This window comes from Photinus pyralis, unplaced genomic scaffold (assembly GCF_008802855.1).
Source record: "Photinus pyralis isolate 1611_PpyrPB1 unplaced genomic scaffold, Ppyr1.3 Ppyr1.4_LG8, whole genome shotgun sequence".
NCBI lineage: Eukaryota > Metazoa > Arthropoda > Insecta > Coleoptera > Lampyridae > Photinus > Photinus pyralis.
Genome location: NW_022170819.1, coordinates 19,742,249 through 19,753,213, shown reverse-complemented (window position 1 = coordinate 19,753,213; position 10,965 = coordinate 19,742,249). Strand labels below are relative to the sequence as shown.

The 10,965-nt window shown below is 36.1% G+C and overlaps 2 protein-coding genes across 4 annotated transcripts; one reads left to right on the top strand and one right to left on the bottom strand.

Moving 5' to 3' along the window:
• Positions 1–2,264, top strand: LOC116179056 (clusterin-associated protein 1). 2 transcript variants are annotated; one of them, XM_031498764.1, is made up of 8 exons: positions 1–86; positions 134–330; positions 377–559; positions 608–703; positions 754–971; positions 1,019–2,008; positions 2,060–2,131; positions 2,185–2,262. In XM_031498764.1, exons 1-6 carry the CDS (start codon positions 65–67, stop codon positions 1,542–1,544), a joined length of 1,242 nt encoding a protein of 413 aa, XP_031354624.1. In that variant the 5' UTR covers positions 1–64; the 3' UTR covers positions 1,545–2,008; positions 2,060–2,131; positions 2,185–2,262. The 2 variants fall into 2 exon arrangements, with proteins under 2 accessions (XP_031354624.1, XP_031354623.1); XM_031498763.1 differs by having other exon boundaries at positions 1,019–2,131; positions 2,185–2,264.
• Positions 2,265–5,061: 2,797 nt separating this feature from the next.
• Positions 5,062–5,765, bottom strand: LOC116178981. Of its 2 annotated transcripts, none has more exons than XM_031498652.1 (2): positions 5,586–5,765; positions 5,062–5,535 (listed from the first exon to the last, which is right to left on the bottom strand). In XM_031498652.1, exons 1-2 carry the CDS (start codon positions 5,661–5,663, stop codon positions 5,149–5,151), a joined length of 465 nt encoding a protein of 154 aa, XP_031354512.1. In that variant the 5' UTR covers positions 5,664–5,765; the 3' UTR covers positions 5,062–5,148. The 2 variants fall into 2 exon arrangements, with proteins under 2 accessions (XP_031354512.1, XP_031354511.1); XM_031498651.1 differs by having other exon boundaries at positions 5,062–5,538; positions 5,586–5,747.
• Between the last annotated feature and the right edge of the window lie 5,200 nt (positions 5,766–10,965).

Here is a 10,965-nt window from a genome sequence, read left to right as displayed (position 1 = left end):
TGCTAAGCAACGTGCATACATACAACCGCCCTAAACGATCGCATACATTTAAAATCAACCGAAAATGTCATACAGGGACGTGAGAAGTGAGTTATTTTCAAATTTAAAGCACGTTACAGTTCTATTGTTTAAGATGTGATTGAAATGCTACGCGCGCTTGGCTACCCAAAGTTGGTGTCGATGGAAAGCTTTCGGAAACCAAATTTTCCCTTGGTAGCGGACGTGCTCGTTTGGTTATCGAAGAGATTCGACGACGATTCCGATATGATCGCCGAATTTGAAACTGAAGAGCAGCGAATCGCGCTAATTCGAAATATTGCCCAGTTTATGGTAAGCGTCATACAATGAGCCCCAATTCATAACTATGATTTTTAAGGCTTTAAAAGCGAACGTGAAGCTGAATACCAAAAGATTATACCAAGCTGATGGATATTCCGTTAAAGAATTGCTCAAGATTACGTCCTTGTTGTATTCGGCGTTAAAAGAAAACGCACTGAACATGACGGACGAGGAGAGTGTTCGCAATTTAGATTTGGGCGATCTCGAAATTTCGTACAATGTAATTATAATATCAGTTTACTTGTGGAACAATTCGATTTTATTTTAGGCAAACGATTTCAAGAGATCGCGACAATTGGCAAGTGAAATTACCTCAACGGGGGCTAAATTATATGATTTACTGGGGAAAGAAGTTGATATAAGGGTTGTATTGTTGGCACTGAAAGAGCTTGGTGGGTAACTATAATTTTCCAGGCGTTAAGACAGATCAGCGCTGGGCGTCAGTACGAAGTGAGTGAAGTGGAGAATGGCATTAAGGAAGCGATTGATGCCATTAGGAAGGAGATGGTTGAAACTAAACAGTCCATTGAGAATATATCCGCAACCGAAAGCAGCTTGGATTCCAAAATTGAAAAGAGAAAAGTTGAGATTGATCGTTATGACAAAAGACTGCAGACGCTAAAGAAAGTTAGGTTAGGGTAAAATTAGGTATGTTTAGATCGTTGGTTTCTGTCTTTAGGCCAGCATTTTTGGAAGAGTTTATAGAGTTGGAAGCGGAGCTTGAGAAGCTATTCGTACAGTACTCAGTAAGAGTGCGCACACTTAATCACCTCGAACGTTTGGTCCACAACGCCGAAAAGAGCCACCTGGAACGACAGCACTTGAGTGTGCCAGAGAAAATCATGGAAACCGTTACATTTGAGGGAGATTCGAATGACTCGTTCAATCTTGAAGAAGAAAAGGATGATGCTAATCTAAAGATGGGTGCTAAACAGGAGCGCCCACGCGCCAGAACTGGAGGACGTAGTAAAATTTCGCGTACAGCAAAACCGTTAGGCACACTAAACCCGCTTGGTTCAGCGTCATCTGCCGAAGAAAGTTCCGACACGGATACCGACGACTTACTCCTCGATGGGGACGAGCCCGAGTTGCCGCAATCTGATGACGATTCTTTAGGTTTGGAATTGTCCAGTATTGAAAAAACCATTCCTCAAGGAAGAAGCAGTACCAGTAAAACGCAAGTAAATAGTGACGACGATTTTTAATGCGTATGGTACACGTTTTCAACTGAAGAACTCTAGAGTAAGCTATGTCAGTTTAATTTTGTTTTTGTGATAGTATTTGTGGTTAATAAAATTTGATATTAGGTATATTTCGAAAGTTGTGGAATCAGTTGCCTAATCTCTGCAGTAAGCTTTTACCTGTAGCTTAACTTTTGGTAGATACTGAGCAAACGAAATAAATACATTCGTGACATAGACCAGCACAACAACAAAGAACAAACATCTTCCATTTGAAGGAGGTCATTTATAACTTTACCCCCAAAACGTCGACATTTATCCTATTTATGTATTTTTGGTATTTATTTTTGAATGGGTCAAGGCTGCTCTATCCAGAATTGTCTTCTCCGGATATAAGTCTTGATGCCACGGAAACCAAACAACAATCAAGCCACTGAAAGACGCCATCCTCGCCCCGCGTCAAAAAGGCTCGTCAAGTGAAGTCAAATGTGAGGACAATGCTCATTTGTTTTTTCGACGCAAAAGTGATGTTCCAACAGGTCAGACCATCAACCAGGTTGGCTACCCGGAGGTTGTCAAGAGGTTGCGCAACAGTGTGAGACGATAAAAAGGTCAGAAATGTGGTAGTCTGATGATTGATTTTTCCATCATGACAATGCTCTAGCTCGCAACGCCATCCTGGTGACCACTTTCATGGCACGAAACTGCATGACTGTCTTATTCCACCCGATATCGCTCCGAGTGACTTTTTTATTCCCACGAATGAAGAGGAAAACGTTTCGCCGACGCGAGCCAGAGTAGAAGAGGTAAAAAACGTTTTGAACAATGGCAGAAGAGATTAGATTAGTGTATTTCCGCTAATGGAGAGTACTTTGAAGGAGTTTTGTACGAAAGCATAAATACACTCTTGAAAAACAAGAAATTTGGAAATTTTAATCCGGAAAATGAAATAAGTGTAATTAACAGTAGCTAATTAACTGAGCTGCAGTAAATCGCATCCGAACCAGTCGTTGGTAGCTTCATTAGAACCGCGCGTAAGTGAGCTAAATTTTAAAACCGAGACAGGTATTTATGTTTATTCATTAAAGAAGCTCTTTCTAATTTTTAGACGTATTACTCGAACACGCTGTGTCGGGTGGAAAAGCGTTAATCTTCCATGAAACGACCAAATTTTATAAAAGTTAAACCCGTTATTGAGGGGATTTTTTGCCTTTGGTGTTTAATCGAAGTGCAGGATTTTTTGGGATTTTTCGCTGTGCTCGAGTATATTGCATTAGGAGTCTTTATCACCGTATCGTTATATTTTAAAGGTAATTGTTTGATATTTTTGCTAATTATAAGAGAGGTATTCCTTTGCTTTTCCTCTATTTGCTACCACTAATTAATTTATACTTTGTTGCTTGCTCGCTACCGTGTCCGGGCGGCACAGTTCTGTTTTTGTTGTTCCCTGGACGTAAACGACCGCCGAATTCTGGACTACCTGTAATTACCGATTGTTCCAAACCTCCAAGATCGTTCCGAAACCGCCGACTTTGACCAGAAACAAGGTTAAATCTTCTGGTGGCGCTCGAGTCCGTTCGTCCGTTCCGTCGACAATACATCCAAGTTACTACGAAGGCTGGAGAATGGTCTCTAGTCTCGCTCGTAATTGTGCACGCATACGACCGTTAATACAAATGTCAAAAAATATGGCGACATCATCTAGTCCATGCAATACACCTTAAATGCATTTTTCTACCATCGATATCCAAAGTAGGCATTTGCGCTCGTATTTGACAACGCAAACGTCATCTTTTTCGAGGAATGTCACTTTGTCGCTTATAAGCGACAAAATAGAAAAAAACGCTCGCTCTCCCAATTATTAACTATAAATCAAATATGCATTGCTCAGAGTATCCAATGACAACGAGTAAATGACATCTTTCATTTGGGCATAAGATTAAAATGATTTGAGTGAAAAATTGAAATATTTGGAAATATGTGAACTGCTCGATTGTAGAAAAAACCTTGTGTGTAATTCGAGCGCAAATTGATTGTCGATTTCAAGAGATTGCCGCGCTCCTTCGTCGCGCGTCAACTGTCTCTTTCAATCGACAATATACCTATCATTTTGCGCTCTTAATACACAAATAGCTATTTTCTCATACAGCTGAAGCAACTGAAATGGAAAAGAAGTCCATCTAATGGAATGCAGAAAATCTAGGTTAAGTCTTTGGCTAATCCGCTCATGTTTCTGTGCTGTGAGTTATCTTATAGGTCAAATTTGACGATTAACCAAAATAATTACACTAATTTCAACAAGCTTGCACTTGATAACGATAATTGGAATTACAAACAAATGTTATCTGATTGATAAATATTTAGGTTTGGTGTCCATATATCCATCATTACATCAAATGGCACTTTGTGTTGCATTTATAGTCTTTATTGTGGCTTCAATTTTGCACACACAGTGACCATTTGCTACTTTCAAGCCTTTTCAGACTACAGATAGCAAAAATATCAAATAAATAAGTACGAATCATTTATTGCATGTGAAAACAGTTCAAATTAATATTAGCTATAGTATTATTCTTCTTCTTTAACGAAAATTCAATTTCTCCCTTTTGACGCTACAAAATTTTTCCAAAGATTTCGTAGCATCATAAAGAATGAGCGCCAGTCGTTACCTTTTTGGGCAGTAATCGAATTTTCTTGTTCAACGTCAGGTTCGTCCACCTCTGTTTCACATTCGGACAATTTGTCTCTCTTCTCGACTTGCTTTTTCCGTCCTATACCGAGCACCTTCAGAGAATATTTAGGTCGATGACTTGTCCTAGGTTGAGGAAAAATTCGTTTTATTTCTAATGGATTGCTTTGTTCTTCGGTCATCTTTACTGATTTGCGTTTTATTAAATCCCTAGCACTAGAAATTTTGTGTCGGTCTTTCAAATGGTCGTTGTCAAAATTCTTTTATTTTGGATGACATTTTGACGATATGTGTCTAGATCGAACGAAACATTCTGTGGGGGTTATTCGATATAATACCAATTAAATCCGTTCGCCAAATGTGAGAGTTTATATTTATGCCGTCAAAATTGGATCTTCATCGGTCACCATAAGCAGCAAATATAGATTTCTTCTATTGGAACTATTCGAACTATGGAACTAATTTGTAAATGAAGAAATGTACAGCATAAAACATATTTTCTGTCTCTTCTTTCATTGGCTGTTAGGAGGGATGTTAACAAGACTGTCGTAGTTGGTTGGAGGTGCATGAATGAATAGAAGAAAAACCACCATGGACCTTTTGTAATGAAGATCGTCTGTGACTTGCTCTATGAAGCTGTTCCAGCCTGGATTGTTACCTGTGTTCATGGATTTCATGGAGTTAAGTTAGAAATTGAGTGGCGCTCAAGCCCATTGGGAACTGCAACGAAATCAAGAAGACTCGATTTGTGGATGATCCATGTGCAGCATATCATCTCCTCCACGATTGACTGATGCTGCTCTCTACCTTTTCCTGCACGTACGGTACCTAACCAAAGAAAAAGTCCAAAAACTGGAATAACTAACTTTATTTAATTGTAAGGTTTCATCCACTTATTTACATTGCATAAAATGGTAGATAGGTACTTTGCGCTGTTACTTAAAGATGCATTATATTGTATACTTTGTTTGCAACACAATTATAGAAAATAATAATACAGTCATCGCCTGAGCACTTTACGCGATCTTTACACGATGGAATTATGTCATTGATCAGCTTTGTTTTGATCCTCACTTCAGTTTCTTTTAAGGTAGCCAAATCGATTCCGCCGAAGACTGTCGCGCGTATCCATTCCCGATACAAACCCTCATTCATTACGCCATCCGAGCTGACGTACCCTCTTTTATTCATCCAACACTTTGCAAATTTGTTGACCAGTGGATCATGTTCGGGCAACAAGAACCTCTCATCAAACCAATCTATGAAAACCGTTAGGTCAATGTTGTTTTCATTGCAGCAGGTTATATCATCAACATTCAACTTGGTCTGCTGCAAGAAACTATGAAGGTAAATGGTAATGGAATGGAAACAAATACCTTGTCGTTATCAGTAATTACTTTGCCTGTAACAACATTAAGAAAAAATAGAAAAGCAGTTAAACACGAAACATCCATTTTATAGATCAGACTGGTACTAAACAAAACTTTGAGTTGATCCGAAAATGATAACCCCCGACCTGTGTTCCATAAAACGAAATCTGACGCCAATTTCTAATCTAATTAATTTCATTTGCGGTCTATCGCCATGGTGTTTAGCATTGAGACTATCGACAAGATAAAGTTTGGTTTGGTTCTGCAGCAGAGTTGTCAGTAACCCAAATCATTATCTGAAGAGGCGACACAGAAACCAAATACAGATAAAATGTCATTAGTCAGAAGCCGACGAGAAACTGCAAAACTGAGTCAAATGATTGTCCCTTTGGGCGTTTACGCTATACAATAGCATTTTCGATCCCAAAGGGGTAACTTCTAGTTCGAAGGTCCACCTCTTGTTGAGGAGACGAAAAGACCAATTTACCTAGGGTTTATCATTTTCCAACGGGATACGGGATAAAAATTTTTTTCCGGGTCGATCTGAGACAATTTTTTCTTCGAGCCTCAAAAAAAGGCAGTGTATAACCTTCTTTTTTTACCAAAAATCGACTGCACCAAAATTTCTCGGGAAAACACTTTTTCTTATTAATTTTGGTGCGTAGAATCCAAAAAAATTCGTACTTTTTCGATCAGACTTCTCTATCAAAAGTTATAGAATAGAAACCAATTTGGAAAGAAAATTCAAAGGGCTGTAACTTTTGATCTAGTAGCCCAATCTTGGAACTGTTTGAAATTATGGATTCTACAGGCCGCGTTCTATAGGAAAATTTTTTTTCCGGGTCGATTTGAGACAATTTTTTGTTCGAGCCTCAAAAAAAGGCAGTGTATAACCTTCCTTTTTTACCAAAAATCGACTGCACTAAAATTTCTCGGGAAAATATTTTTTCTTATTAATTTTGGTGCGTAGAATCCAAAACAATTCGTACTTTTTCGATCAGACTTCTCAATCAAAAGTTATACACTAGAAACCAATTTCGAAAAAAAATTCAAAGGGCTGTAACTTTTGAACTAGTAGCCCAATCTTGGAACTGTTTGAAATTATGGATTCTACAGGCCACGTTCTATAGGAAAATATTTTTTTCCGGTCGATCTGAGACAATTTTTTTTTCTGGCCAAAAAAAAGGCAGTGTATAACCTTCCTTTTTTACCAAAAATCGACTGCACCAAAATTTCTTGGGAAAACACTTTTTAGCGCATTTCCACAAAAATAAAATAAAAATGCGCTATTGTGGCCACTTTGTCCGTCCGTCCGTCCGTCCGCTAACTTTGCGACGCTACTAGTTCTTTATCTTAAGAGCTATTGTTCTACTTTTTTCGCTATTTGGTTCGTTATGGTGTCGAGTCTTGTACCAAGGAAGGAATTTTTTCTGTACCGCTTACAAAAAAAGTTATTGTAAAAAAAACAAAAAACCGTTTTTTACATGTTCCATAATTTTACACTTTTGCCGTTTATTAACGATCCTAGAGATCGTTTATAATTTTGCATTGCTATCTGTCGCCTGCCGGTTGGTCTCTCCGTCTGTTCCTTTGTCTGTCTGTCCATCTATCTGTCCGTGTGAACGATAACTTTGTTTAGAAATGTTCGATCGCTTTTACATCTCCGTTAGTTATGAACTGAATTGCATGAAATTCAATATGGGCATAGATTTAGCCATATAATACGCAATGCCAAAAGTGGAATCGAATCCATTCAAAATTCACAGTGCCCTTTTCGCATCTCGACCATTTATAAACCGAATTGCAAAACTTTTTTACTTATAAAAGTATTTGAAACTTGATACATAGGCACCTGGAATAAAGGAAAATCAAACGCCAATTTCAAAATTTGGTTGTGCGCATGCGCAATGCCAACTTTTTTATTTATGGAAGAATTTAAACGAAATTTGATACATGGGCACTTGGGATAAAGGAAAATCAAACGCCAGTGTCAACATTTGGTTTTGCGCATGCGCAGTGTCAACTTTTTTATTTATGGAAGCATTTAAATGAAATTTGATACATAGGTGCTTGGAATAAAGGAAAATCTAGCGCCAGTTTAAAAATTTTATTTTGCGCATACGCAGTGCCAACTTTCTTATCTATGGAACTATTACAGTGAAATTTGATACTTAGGCGCTTGGAACAAAGGAAAATCTAACATTAGTTTTAAAATTTAGGTTTGCGCATGCGCAGTTCCAACTTTCTTATTTAGAAAAGCATTGAAATGAAATTCTTCTCATAAACTGAAATTGAAGTAGCACGTCAACAATGGATTGCCCATGTGCAACGCTATCTTTCATATTTGTTGCCGGATTTTTACGATAACAGAAGTTGCATCTTACAAATGGGAAATGAATGCAAGTGGAAATGCGCTTTATGTAAATCGTTTACGATTACTTTTTAACTTGTTCTTATTAATTTTGGTGCGTACACTGAGAGAAAGAAATATTACATATTACCTTAATAGAGTAATTGTTAAACAATTCTAGATTGAAAATCCGACCTAATAAACTTTGATTAACAATAACTCTACAATTTATTACAAAATATTTTGTTAATAATAAATACCTAGCATTAGTAAGAATTCCTGCCGTATTATTAAATAATCTTAAATTATTTATAAATATTCTTTTTTTTTCATAATCCACGTTAATATCAATGTTTGCGACTTTATTGTTAATCAACCTTTTTTGTAATTAAGAAAATGCAGTAATCCTCAACATACTATATTATGATTTTACAATAAATAAAAATAATAGATAATCAAATTGCTTATAGATTTTTCTTTTACGTATTATTTATTAACATCAGTGGTTTATCAGAAAAATATTTTAATTTATTATTAATTAATAAAAGAATATTTATTATCAATATTTTGTTTACCATTGAATACCGGCCAGAAGGATATTTCAGCATAAAGATACAAATAAATGTTCTTATTAAAATATTTATTTGTCTATAGTATCAAAATATATATAAACATACATATAAAATAAAGAAAAATAAATTCACACATAACAAAAAATAAAGACGCAGATTGCAAAGTACATTGAAATAGTATATATCTAAATATTTAGGTAATCTATGTTAACGTTCCGGGGTGAAATACCCTTAATAAAACGCAAGGTTTCCTGACTCAACTTTTATTCGCTTTAATACAACGCATTTCTCCGTTACTCGATTGCTCACTGTGCTGTGTACTGTGTTCAGTGCCGACCTCCGCAGCCTCTTATGCTGTTACCGCCACCGTCCTCCGCCTGTGCGTCGTTCCCCGTAGGATCCACACTCGGCCGTCCTGCAGAACATGACATCATCCATACCGGATGACATCATCCATACCGGGTGTCCGCTAACATCTATATCATAAAAAATGACACGTATACAAATAAAGAAAAATAAATTCACATATAACAAAAAAATAAGTTAATCCTATTAACACTTCAAACTGTTTCTTTTAAACAGTGCTCATATTACTCAGAAATGTCAAACCATTGCCAGCAATGTGAGTTCGTAATGAACAAAGTGTATCATTAATGTTAATACAAAACTTTTTGTTGGTATGCTTAATAACAAGGTAACTAGCAAAATGTTCCATGTATCCAGTTTCAACATCACTGTATATAAACCAAACAGTGCCATTTTCACAAAATATAATGTTGTCTATTTTCCCAAATTCTGGTTCTATTCCATCACTGTTGTGTAAGGGCAGTTGCATATAGTGATTTGGCTTAAAAATTATTCCCTTTTTTTTAATCCACTTTATAACACTGCAGTTTTGAGAGAAACGCTTTTTTATCGAATCAGGTAGCTCTATTTGGTTGATCTTACAAATAAACGGTCCCAAAATGGGCAAATCTTCTAAACCATCGTTCATAACTAGTCTGTGCGATAAAATCAATTGATGTTTTAAAGCAAGAGTATATGTAATATTAAGTCGTGGAGGTAACAACATGAGCATTATCTTTTGCAATTTTATGAAATGCCTCAAAACGTATAGATGAAACATATTTTAAACAACCTACAAGCGCAATTGTGGATGGATAATGGACTAAAAAGTGAAATTTAGGTGGCAGAGTACAATCAAAAAGACGAATGTATAGTTGGTTAAAATTTGATATAATACTTTTTAAATAGAAAACTTCCTCAGATCTTAGTGATCTTTTTGTGACAATGTGAACAATAGTAAAAAGAAGGTGAAAAAAATACCAAACCTGATCCGAATCATCGATTAAATCCCCAACAATTAAAGGGAAGTAAGAAATAAAAGCCTGCATTTCAGAGGACGACATAATTATAGCCCCCTTTTCAAAGCTATTTATTCGTTTTTCGCATCATTTTTAGTCAATTTTCTTTCTTTATTAATAAACAATGTAAGTAGACGTTTAATACTGTTGAATTAACTGTTAATGATAAGTTATTAATAATCAGTCAAAATTGATATTAGCCATAGTAGTTTAAGAAATAATCTGTAATGTTTGACAGTAATCCGTATTATTTATATTTAATAGTTATAAATAAAATAAATAGTCCATTAAGTAGTAAGACGATTTGCATTAACAAACAGTAATCCGAATTCATTAAGTATTTCCTTAAAGACTATACGATTGTTTATCATTCTCAAAAATTAACTATCAACCGATTTTTAACTAATCAAAATATCTTTATTGTAAACACATCTTTTTTCTCAGTGTAGAATCCAAAACAATTCGTACTTTTTCGATCAGACTTCTCAATCAAAAGTTATAGACTAGAAACCAATTTCGAAAGAAAATCAAAGGGCTGTAACTTTTGAACTAGTAGCTCAATCTTGGAACTGTTTGAAATTATGGATTCTACAGGCCACATTCTATAAGAAAATGTTTTTTCCCGGTCGATCTGAGACAATTTTTTCTTCGGGCCTCAAAAAAAGGCAGTGTGTAACCTTCCTTTTTTACCAAAAATCGACTACTCCAAAATTTCTCGGGAAAAAACTTTTCTTGTTAATTTTGGTGCCTAGAATCCAAAACGATTCGTACTTTTTCGATTAAACCTCACAATCAAAAGGTTTGGGCAAAAAAACATTTTCGAAAAAAAATTCAAAGGGCTGTAACTTTTGATCTAGTGCCCAATCACTGGACACTGGACACACTTGTCAAACTTGACAGGCTTTATTACGAATACATCGATGAAAGATACGCAAGAAAAAAACGCAAGTTGGAAACTATTGGTTTCAACAGAACGGTGCACCGTCCTAACCGGGCGAGGATACCTATCGGAGAAATTTTCCATTTTCCGATATGTTTCTCGCACGATTAGGGCATTGTACTCCGGTGGTTGATGATTTCAATAATTAATGGCGTGTGAC

What these genes read in the sequence shown, in the direction of transcription:
- LOC116179056 (XM_031498763.1), top strand. Translation starts at nt 65, where the DNA reads ATGTCATACAGGGACGTGAGAA. An exon ending in GTCATACAGGGACGTGAGAA is followed by an intron (nt 87 to 133) that starts GTGAGTTATTTT and finishes CTATTGTTTAAG; the next exon opens with ATGTGATTGAAATGCTACGC. An exon ending in GAAATATTGCCCAGTTTATG is followed by an intron (nt 331 to 376) that starts GTAAGCGTCATA and finishes ATGATTTTTAAG; the next exon opens with GCTTTAAAAGCGAACGTGAA.
- LOC116178981 (XM_031498651.1), bottom strand. Translation starts at nt 5,663, where the DNA reads ATGGATGTTTCGTGTTTAACTGCTTTTCTATTTTTTCTTAATGTTGTT. An exon ending in TAATTACTGATAACGACAAG is followed by an intron (nt 5,539 to 5,585) that starts GTATTTGTTTCC and finishes AGTTTCTTGCAG; the next exon opens with CAGACCAAGTTGAATGTTGA.